This window comes from Motacilla alba, chromosome 7 (genome assembly GCF_015832195.1).
Source record: "Motacilla alba alba isolate MOTALB_02 chromosome 7, Motacilla_alba_V1.0_pri, whole genome shotgun sequence".
Taxonomy (NCBI): domain Eukaryota; kingdom Metazoa; phylum Chordata; class Aves; order Passeriformes; family Motacillidae; genus Motacilla; species Motacilla alba.
The window spans coordinates 36,062,291-36,081,278 of NC_052022.1; the positions used below are offsets into that span (position 1 = coordinate 36,062,291).

Sequence of the window (18,988 nt, forward strand, 5' to 3'; positions counted from 1 at the left end):
GCTAAGGAAGTGACACCAATATAAGTGGAAAATGAATGTTACACCCAACCTGCTGGCAGCACTCTGGTGGCTGTTGGGCATCTTATCCATGAAGGACCCCAGTGCTTCCCTGTTGAAATCAATTGGGAAACTGGTCTCTGGAAGCTGGCTGTCTTCCTCTGGGCCATGCCAGCAGGTAGCCCCATTGAATGGAAACATCTGGAATCACAGACATTCCCTTAAAAGCTTTAAAGCCAAATTCCCACTTTGTGTACATCGGGCATTTCCAAGTTTGTTTCTGCTTAAAGGTATTTTTTGCAAGAATTTCCTTCCCATCCTATAACACAAATTTAAGTTAATCCTGCTGTTGTAGTGTTGTCCCTGTGTGACTTGCATGGGTGATATACAGAATATTGTTAAACATAGGACAAGATGTCACAGGTTCTAAATCTTGGACGATAACAGTGTGCAAAACGTGGTACGAATATCTGCATAAGAGTTTAAGAAGTCATTTATTCGGCTGATTACTACATGTGGCATTAAAATGTCTAAAATTGCCATTGATGCTATGTCAGAAATGAGCCCTAACATGAAATGGAAGTGTAAATAAGCCCCAGTCCTGTAGTGGTTCTAGTAAAGAGAACCAAAACTGTTGGTCTGTGGCAGTCCCTGGGGCTGACTCACGTAAGTACAACAGTCAGCCCCGAGTTTGCCCTGAAGTATTTGTTAAATCTGAGCTGTCTGTCTCATCTGACCCTCCTTGCTTAGTTGTGTAACCAGCATGCTTTTATTTGTTCTCCACACCAGCTTGTTCCATAAATGTGCACTGAAGTACAAGGTTTTTTTTACAGTGATGACAAATTATCCAACACATCTGTTTCATATTTATTCTCTGTGTTCCATGGGAGCAACCCATTAGTGCCTGGAATCTTGTTCCTCCAAAAAGATATCCAGGATATCTAAAGCATCCCTGGGTAAAACCACTGTGAGGTTTCCCTTTCATTTTTACGATGAAGTGGAATGTGCGTATCCCAACTGAAAATGGCTCAGTAAAACCAAGTCTAAGCACCCTAAGTTTTGCCTCGATGGAAAAATAAATCCTGGAGCTCCTTGAAATTCTGAACCTTGGTGACTTCCTCTGAGCCAACACTGGCCATTGAGTTGGTCTATGGCAAAGATATCAGGTTTATTCCTGGCCTTGCTAAACCACATGCCAGCTTTGCTGCTGGTTTCACCTTTGGCTTTCCAAAGTTGAGAGCTGACAGAGGGATTTCCAAATGTTGCTTGTCAGCCATTTGCAAATAGTCGGAAATTTGAGTTCTTAACGTGAGCGGAGAGTAACAGCATGGAAACATCCGAGCATGTTTTGGGATTTTTTTTTCCCCCTCCTCTGTTTTGCATGCATACAGCTCTTGGGTGATGTCAATGGTAAAATTAGTTGAGCAAAAGGAGTAAGAGCAGACACCATTTCGGGTCTGCTTTGGTAAGTCTCAAAAATACTGCCCCTCAACACCAGGTTCATGCCATGTGCAAGCTTTGTTTGGTGTGTGTATATTGTCAGCACATGCTTGTGGTCATCTGGGTATGGTCACAACAACTAGAGTTGGATAATTGTGTCATGACTGATTTCATCACCCTTTTTTTAACCTGATTCTGCATTCCTTGATTGAATACCCAGAACCCATATGAAAAGTACAGTCCAGACCCCTCTGGCTATAATCAACCCATCTTTGTGCAAAAATGTTTAAAGTGACCCAATTTTTGTGTGGGCTGGGTTGAGAACTGTGCGGGTCAGCCTGCTAGAGACATAACTTCAGGTGGATGCTGGCAGCTGGTCAAAGAGTTACAGTCAGAGAAAAATAACTAAAACCTTTTCCATTGTTTCTAGCAAAAGTGTTCTAAATAATACCTATTCGTGGTGGGAGAAGCCCATACATTCAGCCTCTGTGTTTAACCAACAAAAGAGCAAAATTGTGACAGAGAAGCTGAAACTTTCCCTGCAGCCAGTAAATATTGGCTTATTTCCTCCCAAAAAATAGAAGGCAGCAATGATAAAAAACCTCTTCACCCTCTACCTTCACCTGAGTTGCCACCGAAATCCACCTTTTTCTTTTGGCTCTAAATATTTGGACAGTACAGGCCACTAATGGAATGTACCTAGATTTCCAAAAACTGTATTTTGCCAGCTTTCTCCTTGCATGCCGATAATGTCGACCCCCATGTTACTGGCTCGTGTTGTGTCCACTCAAGCCCTCCCTTGATGGGTTGTGGATGCTGCTGGGAAGGGCCTGAGAGCTCATATTCAATCAGAATGCAGAACTAAGAGGCAAAAGTCACATCCTCAGTGATCACGTTGTTTTGTTTTCTCATTTTCGTGTTTCTCACTGGTTTTCCAAGAAACATGTCAGAACACTGTTACGACTGCATGTAATCACCCATTTTAATGCTTTCACCTTTTGCATTTCTTTTTTTTAAAGCTCAAGAGTCCGCTGACCTAATTTTCCTTATTGACGGATCAAACAACATCGGAGGTGTCAATTTCCCAGCCATACGCGATTTCCTTGTAAATTTGATTGAAAGCCTCAGAGTTGGAGCTCAGCAGATACACATTGGGGTGGTGCAGTATAGTGATCAACCCAGAACCGAGTTCGCTTTGAACAGCTACTCCACAAAAGCGGATGTCCTGGATGCCGTGAAGGCACTCGGATTCCGCGGGGGCGAGGAAGCGAACACCGGTGCGGCACTGGAGTTTGTGGTGGAGAACCTCTTCACCCAGGCGGGAGGCAGCAGGATAGAGGAAGCGGTGCCTCAGATTTTAGTGCTGATAAGTGGTGGAGAGTCTAGTGATGATATCCGAGAGGGCTTGTTAGCGGTGAAGCAAGCTGGTATATTTTCGTTTAGCATTGGGGTCCTGAATGCTGACAGTGCAGAGCTGCAGCAGATTGCTACTGATGGAAGCTTCGCCTATACTGCCCTGGATATCCGTAACCTTGATGCTCTTCAAGAATTATTACTGCCCAACATTGTTGGAGTGGCCCAAAGACTCATTTTGTTAGCGGCCCCAACCATTGTGACTGAAGGTATGTATGCCTTTCTAGACCCTTGCATTTCGGTGAATCGATGAATGATTGAGCTTTTGCACGCTTTGTGAGCATATTTAAAACTTTAAGTATTCTTAATTTTTTTTATTCAAATAATCTCTCTGGTCTGGTTATGGAGAAGCAGTGTTTCTGTGCAGAAACTCATTGGCCCAGTGAGTTATCTCTCAAAAACCATGAGGTCTTGTTGCAATAACTGGCATGACATGTGGGGTGTTTTAAAAGACAGGAGAAGAGTATAAAAAATAAGGGTGTTATAAAAAAAACTCATATAATCCTTATCAAGATATCTAAGCACGCTGGGAGTAAACACTGCAGCACTGCCAATTGTAAAAATATTTATGCCATGTAAGTTTATGTTATATGTCAGTTGGAAGTGTCATAACCATAAAATGTGGCCGAGGAAGGTAACAGGAATGCTAAATGGATCCCTATGTACCAGAGTTGAAATTATCTGCTTGCTAAAACAGTAAAATTCCACAACTCACTGAAGCTCTGGGCTGCCCTTGGTAAAAGGCTGACATTCCTATGCTGTTGAACTTAAAAACTGAACAGCCCTTAGTTCTTCTGAGTGAAATCCCTACTTTTCATCCATCAGCTGAGAAAGTTTACTGTTTCCATGAGGCTGTGGGAATTAAAAATGCAGGTGTTAATATTCCACTTAGGTTACTTTGTCACCCATGAGTCCCATTGACATTATTTCTGGCCTAGCATCAGCTCAGGTGCGGTAGAGTAATGAATACCTGGATTTATGGGGCAAATAGGTGATTTATGGAAGACACAACATGCCACATTGCAGAGGCCCCTGGAAGGGGCCAGCCTGGAGCTGCTGCACTTAATTAACAGGATGCTTAATGCAAACAGCACTTTTGGGATCCCGTTGTCAGTCTGGAGTTCTGTACGCACTGTTCCTCATGGTGTATGTTGACATATAAAACTGCATTCCAGATGTCTTCGCTGATCCATGCCTGAACATGATTGCTATCCTGTGGCTCAAATCAAAGGGAAGAATTTGCCTTAAAGATCATTTTATGACCTTCTCTTGATTATTCCAGGAAAGAACATTAAGAACTTTTTCTTGTAGCACCCTACAAGAACCATATTTAGCCAAATAATATGAAGTCAGCATGTGTAGCTAAAATGTGTATGCTGGGATCCGTGCAACTCAGTGGAAAATCTCTCTTTCTTCTTGTCTGATTTTTAACAATTTGAATGGCAAGATTAAAAAATTTTGGTACATTTTGTTTCACCTGCACTCGCATATTTCTCACTTAAAGTTCCAGCTCATTTGTGGAAGGTGCTGCATCAGCCTGTACAGTTACATACAGATGGATGTGATAAATGGGGAAGTAGGTTATTTTCAAAGGATCTTTAGGGAATTTCCGTCCCCGTGGAACCCTTGGAAATAAATTTTGACTCGTTTGCTTGATTGACATCAGCAACTTGGAAGGCTGCAGTGTAAAGCAGTTTGGGAGATGTTGCAGCCCAAAAAGGATGCCAAACCCTCTGAGGGGCAAAGTGCTCCTATGAAATGCTGAAGTCATCTTACTTCACTTTAGCTCGCCAGTTGTTCTTCCTGGGATGAAGGGGCGTTCCAAAGTGGCTTTATGCTCCTTCACCCATTGGGGAAGCCTGGATGGTGGAGTTAGATGAGGTGCTTCACCAGACAGCTGACATGGCAATGAGGATGGAACTATGCAGGGCTGGCTTCAGCATTGACACCCTCCAACATTCCCAACTTTGAGAGTCAAAGATACAATGCTTTGATCCCAAATCCTTTGAAATTCTTGGGAGGCTTGCCATCAGCTTTACAGGCTTTGGATTAAACCCTATGAGATGAGCAGAGCCCTGCTCAAAGGCTTTTGCATTAATTGTGTCCATGCAAACCATAACCGTGGGTTGTTTCTTCCTGTGTGTTTTGGGTTTGATTCTTGCATTCCTCTGAGGAAAAATACTGCAGGATTTGAGAGCTGCAACAGGAATGAGAAGCGGAGGGAACTCTTCCTTCCCAGCCTCCCTCATCTTTCCAAAGCCCCTTTGACATTTCCCCCAAAGTCAAAGGTTTCCAGGCTCTCCACTTTTGGGTTTCTAGCTGCTGAGAAGCTAAGGATGTGCTTTGGACATTTCTCCTGGGTCATACCAAGCAGCGATGTCAGCCCTTGCTATCCATTTGGAAAGTTTCCTGTTTTTAGACCTCTCCTCCTTGGAGAAACTGAGGAGGAAAAACAAACCTGGCTGGAGGGATGAATGCTGGAAATCATGGCTCTGGGAAAGGGATCATTTGCACAAACCCTCGCTGCTTTGTGCGTAGCTCTGTTCTGACAGCCTGGGCAGCCAGTTGCAGACCACTGTCAGCTCCCTTGAGGTTGTGGCTTGAGGAGGGCACCACCACATTTGCTTTGTGCATGTCCTCATCATTTTATGCCTGAGAGCACCATGGCAGGCAATTTTAAACTTCCATTTATTACAACTGGTCCTTAATTATACTATTTCTAGCACAACTCGACGAGAGGCGTTTGCAAAAGTTCACACTTGCTGATACAGGCAGGTCTTTCAGGATCTTTGGGCAGAGGGGCAGCTGAATCACAAATGTCACCCCCAGCTCCAAGTCACCCCCTGGGGCAGCCCAGTCTCACGGCACTCACCCGTAGTGAGAAACCTGACGGCACCCAGCCTTTGGGAGCACGGCTATCCATGGCCAGCTGGCGTCTGGCCAAGGAGGACTGCAGCCAAAGTTTTGTTCCTTGTTGAAATCCAAAGTAAACAGCCTCCACGCAGAGGAGCCCTGATGGGCTGGGGGCTGCTCTTCTCTGTCCAGGCAGGGCAAGGCAGTGTTTGCTACTGCTTGCCCTGGGGGGGTGTGAGATCCCCATGGGAGCAGGCTGTGCACGGGGTGTGGCAGGAAGCCTGGGAGTGATGGACCTGCCTCCTTGAATCCTGAACCCATCTCAGGAGCCCTTAGATGGGTGGGTGATCTAAGGATACCCCAAGTCCAACATAACACAGTGATTCACAGTGCTCCAGCATAACTTGGAAGCAACACAGAGTTTCCTTTCTCATGTCAATGGCATGAAATCAGGGAGGTGATGATGTGAGAGGATTTGCCTAAAAGATGGTATTAAGGTTAGGCATCATGATAATCGTGTATAATGCTGTTATCACAATCATATTGGTCTTGTTAATATCTACCTTAAAAAAATATATATTTGCTGTGTTAACTATCATGATGCTTTGGTTCCAATGCCACACAACAGGGGTTTTTTTTCTCCCTGACTGTCTTTCTTCAAACTTAGCCAGGGCACTGGAAAGCTAATTGTGCCCTTTCTGTGTCCTGTGCCATCATCAATAACAAAGTTTCAGAAGTTACAAGCCAGGGAACCTGTTTGTTAAAGGCATGGCCACCAGAACATAACCCAGCTCATCCATGACTGGGCCAGCTGTGCCAAGAAAAACCATAACTGGTTTTTGTGAGATAAGGAATAAGATTTAGGATGCGAAGACCCAAAATCCAGGTATGTTGAGTGGGTGGAGACTGCTCTTGCCTTGTGTCATTGCTCTCAGGAACCTAATACTTCTCATACCAAACCACCACCATTCAGGTGCTTATTCTGCAGATGGATGGAGCATCACCTGCTTATTTTATCCCATGTGCCCTCTGAGTGCCACGATTTCTCCTTCTTGCCTTCCATTCTTGCTTTGACATGTACGTGTATTTTAATATTCAAGTGCGTAAAAATCACAGTTGTTGCAACTCTCCAACTCTTTGGTGTTTTAGAAAGGGGAAACAGTCAGATTTATTATTAGTCCTCTGCCAGAGCATTAAAAAAATTCCGTTTAGAAAGCAAGCAAGACCTTTTTAAAGGCGTTGAAAGTAACAGTACTCCAAGTAAACAAGAGGTCCTGAACATTGCTGAGCTGTTGGCACAGAATTGATGCAGAGTGTTTTGAAGGCTAACATGATGTTCATGTGTTACTTGCAGTTATTGAAGTGAACAAGAAGGATATAGTCTTCCTGATAGATGGCTCAACTGCTTTGGGGGCCGCCCCCTTTAACGCAATTCGTGATTTCGTTGCCAAAATTGTCCAAAGGCTGGAGGTTGGACCCGACCTGATCCAAGTGGCAGTGGCACAGTACGCAGACACTGTGAAGCCAGAGTTTTATTTTAACACCCACCAGACCAGGAAGGATGTGATGGCCAATGTAAGGAAGATGAAGCTCATGGGTGGCACGACACTCAACACTGGCTCGGCACTGGACTTTGTGAGGAACAACTTCTTCACCAGTGCTGCCGGGTGCAGGATAGAGGAAGGGGTGCTCCCCATGCTGGTGCTCATCACTGGCGGTAAGTCCAGGGATGCTGTAGACCAAGCTGCAGCAGAGATGAAGAGGAACAGGATAGTGACCCTTGCCGTTGGGTCAAGAAACGCTGACCTGGCAGAGCTTCAAGAAATTGCTCATGAACGAGATTTTGTGTTCAACCCGAACGACTTCCGCCTTCAGTTCATGCAAGCCATTCTTCCTGAAGTGCTGTCACCTATCCGGACACTTTCTGGAGGAATGATCATCCCAGAGCCGCCCTCAGGTAATTAAGGGGCTTTTTCTAATTAAGGAGGTGTGGTTTATAAGTTTGCCTATTCTTTTTCTATGACATGTACAGATAATGGGGAAAACCATACCAAATGCATGTTCCAGCATGGTTAAATGTGAGTGCATGAACAGGTCAGTGAACTCGGTAGCATGGTTGTTACAGATTTATGGTTCCTTCCTGGAGATTTTCGTCCTGTTCTCATTTTGTCACCAACATTTAAAGGCCTGGATGATGTGGAAGATGTGCTTTACTAGTTAGGTACCCAAATTGTTCAGTGGAGGGGTTTGCTCTTCTTAGGGTCTGTGTAGCCTATGAATGGGACACCTGTGAGTGTTAAAGTCTCTTCCTCACTTTGGGTATCATCCATAGTGGGTGTTTGCTCAGGAGAATGCAGGTTTCTTTGGAGTGTAAAGAACATAAGCCAGTTTGTTTGCGGAGATGTTCAGAGCTGACATTGTTGGACTGAAACTCACCCTTTGAGAACATATTTCGTTTTCTTATGACTTACTCAGCTCAAGCCCTAAGAGGCATGCAAGGATATTTCAGTGTTGATTTTCATTTTATCTGTTTGGAAGATGATCCAAAGCTCCATGAAGCCATTGGACTCTTTTTAGTTGTCCTTGCCATTGACATCAGTAGACTTTGGAAGAAACCACCTGATATGGTCATAGCTTTTGAGGAAGTTCCCCCTGCATTTTGAGAGATGTTCTAGGTGCACAGAGATCTTATACCAAATTTCTCAGGATTTCTTCACAATAGAGATGCTTGAGGTGAAATCCGTGTTGCACTAGATCATATTTGAACCTTGTATTTCTGTCTCATGGCATATGAGCATTAGAAAACCAGGATTTCTTCCAGCTCCCAGTAAGATCAATAGTGAGGTTCCCACTGGCTGAAGTAGCTGTTGAATTGTGTCCATCTTTTTTTCTAGTTTCTCACGTAATTTAAAATTATAAACCGCAGTGGAAAAGAAACAGAATGTTTGGAAAGAATCCTGAAAGAATTAAAGCATGTGTCTGATTTACATGGAAAGGAGACATTTTGAAATCAGTTTGCCAACACTTGTCCTTAATGAAGATGAATATCACAGGACTTATTAAATAAGCTTTGTTTCAGAGTGTGTTTCCAGCTAATACAGTTTTGCATGGCTATACACCAAAGCTGATGTGCTTATTTTTCAATGTAAATTAAAAATGTTCCTGTGTTTTCTCGTTCTTTAAAGGTCATTCATGCAGCTTCTCTATTTTTCCCGTCCTTTTTTTGTGCTCACAGCTATTCACACACATAACAAGCAAGGGATCGTATCCTACCCCTACAAATTATTATTGGTAGCACCAGAACTGAATTTGACACTGGGCAGTTGCATTTTAACTGGCTATTGTCTCACCCTGGGCCTTGAATGGCACTTTTCTGGGAAAAACTTAAAATACAGCAAGCCAAGACAATCTGTAAAATCTGAGAGCAATCCCTGTATTCCAAAGACCCTTTATTTCCTTTTTTTTTCCTGAATAGCTCAGTATTTATATATTTTATATAGAGGACAGCAAGCTTACAGGGACAAGGCAAGCTAGAGAATGGATGACTCTAGCCAGAAATGCTTTAAACAGAAATATAATGGGCAAAATTAGCAATGGGCATAAATAAATCCTTGAATAACTCATTTGGAGGAAGGCATACAGGGGGATGTCTTGGATGACATCAGTTCACTGAGCTTTTGTTTAAAATCTTGGCATTTTGGTCTGTGATCTGGACGTGTTTAGAGCAAAAACAAAGAGCACAGGGTGATGGCCCTGTGGTGTCTTTGGGGTGTAGACCGACGTCCTGGAGCTCAAATGCTTGCAGATAGCCCAGGAAGGATTTACCCTTAAAAAAAGGAACTAAGAGCTGCCAAAAGTGGGAAATTTCTTCCCCTTCAATGGCCCACAAAATGGATGTCTGTAACAACAGACAGTAAAGTGCAGAGCTCAAGAAGGCAGGTATCCTCAGGCTGAGCTTAAAAGAGTTGCTGATCCTTCCCTGCCCAGTTCAGTCATTTCCAGCAAGGTCCTTGTTACTTCTGTGCTGACCACACCCTTGCTCCTTTCCCTCTCTCTCTCCACCCTAACACGGTCCCCATGCGTGTACGGCGTATGCTGCATGCACACATGATAAAAAAATTTTCCATTTTTTGTTTTGTGTGATGTCTCATGTTGTTTTCCTGTGCTCTACTGCAGTTCAAGTAACCAAAAGGGATATCATCTTTCTTTTGGATGGATCACTCAACGTCGGAAATGCCAACTTCCCCTTTGTGCGGGACTTTGTTGCCACCCTAGTTAACTACCTTGATGTCGGCAGTGACAAAATGCGAGTTGGCTTAGTGCAATTTAGCGACACTCCCAAAACCGAGTTCTCCCTGTACTCCTACCAAACCAAATCTGACATAATCCAGCGCCTGGGGCAGCTGAGGCCCAAGGGGGGGTCGGTGCTCAACACCGGCTCCGCACTGAACTTTGTGCTCTCGAATCACTTCACGGAGGCCGGTGGGAGCAGGATAAATGAACATGTGCCCCAGGTGCTAGTCCTGGTGGCAGCAGGGAGCTCTGCTGATCCCTTCCTCCAAGTTTCCAATGAATTAGCTCGGGCTGGAGTGCTGACCTTTGCTGTTGGCGTTAGGAATGCGGATAAGGCAGAACTTGAACAGATTGCCTTTAATCCAAGAATGGTGTATTTTATGGATGATTTCAGTGCTCTGGCAGCTTTACCCCAGGAGTTAAATAAGCCTATAACAACATATGTTAGTGGAGGTGTGGAAGAGGTTCCACTCGCCCCAACAGGTAATACCTACCTTCCTGCATGCTGACTGCATGAAGTTGATCTTGTTTAAGTAAATTTCTTGTTTCCACTGTACGACTTGACACGTGTCCAGGCCCTGACTCATCAAGTTGGTCATGGCTGTGCTTAACTTGATGATCTTTAAGGTCCCTTCCAAACCAAACCATTCTATGATTCTATGAATACATGGCTTGACACTGGCAGCTCTTAATTTTGTTCAAGTCATTGCTACCACACCTTAAAAGCACAGTTTTAAGTCTTTTGGTAGGTCAGGACCAAAGGAGGACCTGAGTGAGTCTGTGCCCACCAGTCACTGGCTCTGGTGTTCCCTTGCTGTCCCCATAATAGGGCCACAACCTGTAAATGCATCATGTGCACTAGATCAGGCAATGGGAGCGTGAGGTTTTGACCACAAGAAGTGGTGTGGAAAGGTTAAAATCATGCCAAAGAACACACAGGAGCAGAGGTCTAGCCAGGAACAGGTGGACAAATCCATCCCCAGAGCCACTTGGCCAAAGGGATGTCATCAGGCTGTCACAGAGGCTGGATTTGACTCCAGAAATTCAAAGTTATCCTCCAATATTAAACCCAAAGGCTTTTGGCAAGCTTAAACCTTTTTTAAACAGGTATTTTCTCACTAATTCCATTATTGTGGCTATGTGCCTAGGAAGACATAGGATCAACAGGGATGGGTCAGTATAGAAAGGAGACCATTAAGATTAATATGAAGGTACAAGAGGTTTGGGTTTGCCTTGGGTACTCAATGAGATCAAAAGGGCATCAAACTGAAACAGGAGAAAGGCTTTTATGGATTTAGATGCTCCTTGTGATGCAAGTGGGAGAAGATTCAGAAAATGCTTCGTGTACATGTGCATGAACTGTCTATTTGTTGTCTACTGAGCCTTTAAATAGGAAAAAAAACCCCAACCAACCCTTCACTGCTGCTTTACTTCATGTCTGTATTGTCAAGGTATTGCTAGACTTTAAACATCACTAAACCAGCCAATTCATGATATGATCTGATATGATACATTGTAAGATATTTCCATTTGGTGCCTGCATTTATTGACTCTTAGGATAGACATGTCCTTGCTTCCCCTTCTTCCTCAGATGCTGTATAGTTCTGCAGACTTTGAATACTTTGGTAAATGAGAATATTGAAAGGTTGAAACCCAGCTAACATGCAGACAATTTTCTAGGATGGCATATGAGAAGAAAAATGCTTTCATTTCTCTTTTTCCCCCCCTCTTTTCATTTGTGAATTTATTCTAGAAAGCAAGAAGGATGTTTTATTCCTGATTGATGGCTCAGCCAACCTCTTGGGCAGCTTTCCTGCCGTCCGGGATTTTGTACACAAAGTCATTTCTGATTTGAACGTGGGTCCCGATGCCACACGAGTCGCTGTAGCTCAGTTCAGTGACACCATCCAAGTTGAATTTGACTTTGACGAACACTCATCCAAGCAAGATATGCTTGTCAAAGTGAAAAAGATGAAGATTAAAACTGGGAAGCAACTGAACATTGGAGCTGCACTTGATGAGGCGATAAGGAGGCTGTTTGTGAAGGAAGCTGGAAGCAGGATCGAAGAAGGGGTTCCTCAGTTTTTAATTCTCCTTGTTGCTGGGAGATCAACTGACGATGTGGAGGAGCCATCAGATGTTCTGAAGCACGCTGGAGTGGTAACCTTTGGTATCAAAGCCAAAAATGCTGACCCCGTAGAGCTGGAAAGGATTGTTTACGCCCCGCAATTCCTTCTGAACGTCGAATCCCTCCCACGGATTTCAGAGCTTCAGCCACACATAGTCAACCTGCTGAGAACAGTCCAGCTTCAGCCAACAGGTACAGGGAGCCTCGGGGTTTCCAGGAAGACATGACTTACATGCCCTGCTCAATTGGTAACTGGAGCATCTGGGTCTGGTGATGTTCAAAATGATTGTGTAGAAACTGCTGTTGTACTTGGAGTTTCCTCTGCTCACACTCTGATCCAGCACAACATTAGGTGCTAAACCAAATTTTGATGATAAATGGGGAAAATCCCTTTGTTCAGCTGCAAGATCTGCAGCTGGTGCTGCTTCCAGTGTGTAAAACATGGGACAAACCTGAAATAACAGGACGTTGTTGCCCCAGAGACATTGCACTAATTGATGGGCAAGAGCTAAAAGAAGCAAATACTGGCTTGTCTCAATTTCTCTATCTTCCCTGTTCTGGAGGAGTGGATTCCAGCGCACTGGATTCACACTTGCTCTGCTATCTCTTCCAGGATACGAATGCAGTTTCTACATTTTCTACATACACACCAATAAATCAGATGCTCTTGACTCAGTTACCATGCAAGCTCAGTAGATGAGATGGATTAATTGAAGAATAATTTTTAAAAGGTCTTCAAAGATTTACATGGTCACAACAGCAAATTCACACCTCAGTGCTGGAAATTGTGCATGTCCAGCTGTGTGATTTCCTGAGGCAGCCCTAATTGGAACATTAGCTCGTCTCCCAACAGGAGGTGAAAACAAGGAAAAGTGCAATAACATCCATCTCTTCTCTCCCTAAAGGGGCAGATGGACTTAGAATCATAGAAACATGAAAAAGAAACAGGGCTGGAGGGAATCTCAGGGTGCCATCTACTACACGCCCTTGTCCCCAGCAGGATCTTTTTGCTCAGAACTAGATGACATTGATCTAATCTGTTCTGGAAACCCTTTGGGGGAGACTTCCCAGATCCCATAGCCAATCTGCTCAGTAGCTCTTATCAGACAACACTTTCCCTTCCAGTCACACTTTTGTCTCCCTAGTCATAGTTGAAGTCTTCTACATCTCCTTCAACCTGAGGAGGACAGAGATGTCAGCTTGCTCCCAAATTTTCATCTTTTCATCTGCTTTAGATAGATGAAAAGATTTTAGATTTTTCTGCAGCCTTTTCATCTACTTTAGTCTTGACATGTAGGTCTTGTCTTGGTCCTCATATCACCAGCTGTGTACCCAGCTCATTCAATCCTTCCTTCCTTCATCCTACCTTCCTTGTAGCTCTTATAGGTTTTCTTCTACATTTTCCCTCTTGCTTTCCCAACATCAGCCTCCTCCAAATGACCAGAGTGTGACAACGGCATCCCCTGGTCATCTCTTGCCCCATCCTTTCCATGCGGATTCATGACCCTTCCCATATTTGTTCAGCTTCTGTCTCAACCAAGACTTGTGCAATCAGTGCTCTTGAATTCCATCCTCCCTTTTAAAACCATTTCTGTCTTGTCCAGACCATTTGGAATTCCTTTGACCACCAAGGACTATTAATATTTGTGCTATTTGCTCAGGGACAGCAGCATCCACCCAGTTTTCCTAGTACTCTTGGCTAAAAGACATCCATTCCATAGGAGCAACTGTATTTTTTTTTCTTCTTTATCTGCCACACAGGGATTTTTAATAGGACTTTCCCATTGTTCCTGAACTTTAGGGGAAATATATGAAACTGGGAAACACCAGGCAATGTCTGCTCCCTCTTCCCACCTTTATTAATATTCCTCTCCTATGCAGCTTTCCAACAATCCTCTTAAGAAATAAGTTTGATCTGAAGTCTGCATTCAACTGCCCTTGTTAACTCTTTATATGGCTAAGCATTCATAAGTAGATAATTAATATTTTCTTCAGAGGGCCAGATCATGCCCCTGCTTGTCCTACTCGACCTTGCTCTAAACAAGCTCTAAAAATCCCAAAGAATACTGTTTAGTGAGTAGAATATTAACCACTGTTTAGAAATTTTTGGGATGTCATCCAGCAGTTGCTGTGTTTGAGAGGCATTGATGTTTTCTGCTTGGCCAAGCCAAAGCTTTGCTATTCTGTTGGTCAATAGCATAACTGGTAAAAGTTCTCTGATCTTTGACACTTCATTGTCTTGATTTTGAGATTTTTTTGTTTGTTTCTTTGTGATTTTTGTTTGATTTTTTTTTTTGAGAAGAATAGTTTGGTCACAATTACCATGTTTTTTCCTGCCTGAAGATAGTAAAGAAAAAAAAACAAACCAGAGATCAGTATCTAGCATTTTAGAAGAGCATTTCAGCATTTTCAGCTGGATGTCCTATCCAGCAATTTCTTAATTTCTTTTCAGAAGTATTTATTTCTAAGTTCAGTAATACGCCAGAAAAGCTTTTCTCTCCCTCTCTTCCCCATCTCCCTGTGAACACTCCCCGTATGCCCTTTAATCCAAAAACTCATTTCTTGGGAACAAATAAACTCTTGTTTCTTGGGAACAAAAGATCCCAGGCTCCTGTTGCATACTGCAAGGCCAAATGCCACCTTCCCATGCCCCTTGGGAGCTGTTGGCTTCTCCCAGCCTCAGGTAGCAGATGGCACCCAGAAGTCCCTTGGCACCCTGTTTCCCATGGGTCTATGATTCTATGACTTGGTGGGTAAGGCATGGAATGCATTGCACTCCAGTTTCCACCATCTTCCACCCATCTGCCTCCTCACCAGGGATTGCATCCAGTGGCAAAGGAACCGAACCACCTTTCCTGACACCTCGCCTTCCCCTTCCCGAGCTTTTTTCTCCTTCAGTTCAATGTACGAGGAGAATATTAACCACTGCAAAAGAGAATCTCACTTCCCCCCCCCTTCCCTTACTTGTCTCAAACAGTAGTTGAGAGAGGTGAGAAGAAGGATGTGGTGTTTCTGATCGATGGCTCGGATGGTGTCAGAAGAGGTTTCCCTCTCCTGAAGACATTTGTCCAAAGAGTTGTCGAGAGCCTGGACGTTGGCCGCGACAAGGTGCGTGTGGCTGTCGCACAGTACAGCAACACCATACAGCCCGAGTTCTTGCTGGACACCTACGAGGACAAAGCAGATCTCGTCAGCGCCATCCAGCAGCTGAAGCTCATGGGAGGCTCTCCTCTGAACACGGGGGCAGCCCTTGACTATCTCATCAAGAACGTGTTCACAGTGTCAAGCGGCAGCAGGATAGCGGAGGGCGTCCCGCAGTTCCTGATCCTGCTGACTGCTGACCGGTCCCAGGATGATGTCAGGAGGCCCTCAGTGGTCCTGAAGACAAGTGGCACAGTGCCCTTTGGCATTGGGATCGGAAATGCTGACCTCACAGAGCTGCAGACCATTTCCTTCCTCCCAGATTTTGCTATCTCTGTGCCCGACTTCAGCCAGCTGGACTCAGTGCAGCAGGTCGTCTCCAACAGAGTCATCCGGCTGACCAGGCAAGAGATAGAATCTCTTGCCCCTGACCTGGTTTTTACATCACCCAGCCCAGGTGAGAAGATGTTTGTGTCTGCACCGAGAGCCAGTGGCAAAATATGATGTTTAGTAACATCATGGCTGCAACACAAACTGAGAAAAGCAAAGATGGTCAAGGCTAAGACTCCAAGTTTGTCGTGGTCTCCCTGTTGGTGCACTCAGGGTTGGTAGGAGCTGTGCAGTTAAACTGAGCCACCTTTAAGCCCAGCTCCTCTAGGTGGTCCATGCTGTATCTGCATGGAAGACCCACAAAGTGAATGTTGTCACCTTAATCTTATTTTAAGTGGATGGATTTTAAGTCCATGCTATTCCTTCTGGAATGGAAATTTTGTCATTTAGATGCTACAGGGACACCTTCAGACCACTATAAATCAAGGTCAGCTTTCTGCTAAATGTAAGACATGCTGATTGTTCCTACTTTTGCCTCCCTAATTAACTGGAGAAAGGGAAATTGGAGGCGGGCGTCAGGAGAAGGATCAGATCTTATATTTCTGGTCTCCCTTGGAGTGAAGTCCAGCCAGCGTATGCCTGGGATGAAGAATATCCAGCCTGGAGAAATCCCTTAAAAATTCACTGTCCTACTCTGTTCATTCCCTTCTAAACCAGACCACTTTCCTCCATCCCAATTTATCGGTGTGATATTCTGCGATAATTCAGGCTCTGAATTACCTGAATTACCACTGCAGAAAACACTTCATTAGGAATCAAAAAATCATCCTAGAAAGGCAGAAACTGAGAGAATAATATGATAGAATCTTTCCTAGAGGGCAAAGCCAAAGAAAGAGGGGTGGTTCTCAATGTAAACCAACCTGCCCTGAGTAAGGACTACCACCAGGCGACATTTTCTTGGGTGGAAATCTCACAAGGAATTACTGTTCCAGGTGTCCCATTGCTCCCTCTCGCTTCCTTTGCTCTGGAACTTGCTGTTCTTGCACTCCCTGAGATGTGCCTAGCAGACTGGTCGTGTCTCTGGGTTGAACCCAGAGCTTCCTGCTGGGGCTCCCAGGAGTTATTCCAGGCAGGGAAACAAGGAGTACCATCCCCATGGCCAGAGGCATGGGTCAGTGGTGTAGATGATGAGCTTAACTGCTCTCCATAAGCAATTCCTGGTGCATCTTCTGACCAATGCCCTCTCTCCTGCAGCGGGTGTGAAGAGGGACGTCGTGTTCCTGGTTGATGGCTCCCGCTATGCCGCCCAGGAGTTCTACCTCATCCGCGACCTCATAGGGAGGATCGTGAACAACCTGGACGTGGGCATCGACACCACCAGGATTTCGGTGGTCCAGTTCAGTGAGCATCCCCACGTGGAGTTCCTGCTCAACACCCACTCCACCAAGGATGAGGTGCAGAATGCCGTCAGGCAGCTGCGGTCCAAAGGTGGCCAGCTGGTGAACGTGGGGGAGGCCCTGGAGTTCGTGGCCAAGACCATCTTCACCCGGCCCTCCGGGAGCCGCATAGAGGAGGGCGTCCCGCAGTTCTTGGTCATCCTCTCCTCCCGCAAGTCCGACGATGACTTTGAGTACCCATCCCTCCAAGTCAAACAAGTGGGGGTGGCACCTATGATGATAGCAAAGAACGTGGATACTGAAGAGATGATACAGATTTCCCTTAGTCCTGAATATATATTCCAAGTCTCCAGCTTCCAGGAGCTGCCCAGCCTCGAGCAGAAGCTGCTGACTCCAATTGAAACCCTGACTGTGGACCAAATCAGGCGGCTGCTGGGCGATGTGCAGCCCCCCATAGGTAAGGCACTGGCTCTCTCTGGGCTGCTACTCAAACAAACGTTGTCCAAAAGACCTTCTCTTTAAGTCAAATTTTCCTTAGTTAAAACCAAAGTCGTAGCACATGTACAATTTTAGAAGGAAAGCCTTAGGCAGATGACAATTCTACCCAAGTACCTAAATACATTATAACCTATGTTTTTCAAGTCAAAAGTACTTTAAACATGACATTTATTTGGGTCAATTCAAATACGCTATGTATACTATTGCCTATTCCCACTTAGCAGCTCTCTAGGAAACAGGCATAAATCTGGGGCAAAATAAAGCTGAAACATTGACAAATCCAGAGAAGAGTATTATTAATGAATGACTCAGATAAGGCTGTGAGTAATGCATGCTTCAAATTCTAGGCAGACACACATTCCCACTTGCACACAGGCCCTTTTGGAGAGGCTCCCCGAAGCACCATGCTTAGAGCTGGCCAAAGTATGCCACGTGGTTCTACCTCACATGACAGCAGATCGCACAGAAATCCTCCAGCAAAGCTTAATCAAAGGCTTGGCACGCCAATAATTTCCTCTCCTCGCTTCCCTGCAGATGTTTCTGGAGATGAAAAGGACATAGTCTTCCTCATTGACAGCTCTGACAGCGTTCGGCCGGATGGGCTTGCTCATATTCGAGATTTCATCAGCAGAATTGTCCAGCAGCTGGAAGTGGGGCCGAACAAAGTGCGGATTGGGGTGGTGCAGTTCAGCAATGGTGTCTTCCCCGAGTTCTACTTGAAGACCCACAAGTCCAAAAATGCTGTCCTGGAAGCCATCCGTCGCTTGAGGCTTAGAGGTGGGTCCCCCCTCAACGCTGGCAAAGCCCTGGACTTCGTGGTGAAGAACTACTTCATCAAGTCCGCGGGGAGCAGGATAGAAGATGGAGTGCCCCAGCACCTGGTGGTCATCCTTGGAGACCGGTCCCAGGATGATGTGGACAGACCTGCCAGAGTGATCACTTCCACAAACATCAAACCTCTGGGTGTCGGAGCCAGGAATGTGGACAGGGACCAGCTGCAGGTCATCACCAATGATCCTGGGCGTGTGCTTGTGGTACAGGACTTCACAGGACTCTCAACCTTAGAAAAGAGGGTGCAGAACATTCTAGATGAGCTCCCGATACCTACAACAGACTCACCTGGACCACTCCTACCTGGTAAGGCTGCTATTCATCCTGGAGACTTTTCTGAACAGAGTATAGATGGTATTTGTATAAAGTGAAAATTATTCTGTAATAACACCTTTTGATTCTCAAACCTTTAGTTGCATCGATTAAAAAAAATCTTTTAAGTTGTTGAGTTAGGAAAGAATATAATTAAATCTGAAAGGAGATGAGGATGACTATCAGAAGTAATGCTGTATGAAGTGTTATACAAAAATTTTCTTATGCTGTATGAAGAGTTATACAAAAATATTCTTGTATGGATGTAAAATCCTGCGAAAGGTTAATGAAATTAAAATGGTAGAAAGGAGAGAGAAATTTCATTTGCAAAGCACTACTTCACAAAGCCCGGACC

The 18,988-nt window shown here is 44.7% G+C and overlaps 1 protein-coding gene across 10 annotated transcripts in view; it reads left to right on the forward strand.

Annotated features, from left to right (window-relative positions):
- COL6A3 (collagen type VI alpha 3 chain) overlaps positions 1-18,988 on the forward strand; it is a 57,873-nt gene that overhangs the window by 11,752 nt on the left and 27,133 nt on the right. For 5 of the 10 annotated variants that reach the window (XM_038143063.1, XM_038143065.1, XM_038143066.1 and 2 more), the window contains 6 exons: positions 2,457-3,059; positions 7,058-7,660; positions 11,750-12,316; positions 15,102-15,722; positions 16,850-17,449; positions 18,025-18,627. In XM_038143063.1, the coding sequence (XP_037998991.1) occupies positions 2,457-3,059; positions 7,058-7,660; positions 11,750-12,316; positions 15,102-15,722; positions 16,850-17,449; positions 18,025-18,627 (3,597 nt within the window). Of the gene's footprint in view, positions 1-2,456; positions 3,060-7,057; positions 7,661-9,879; positions 10,480-11,749; positions 12,317-15,101; positions 15,723-16,849; positions 17,450-18,024; positions 18,628-18,988 lie in introns of all 10 variants that reach the window. The other 5 variants (XM_038143070.1, XM_038143072.1, XM_038143071.1 and 2 more) reach the window with 4 other exon arrangements.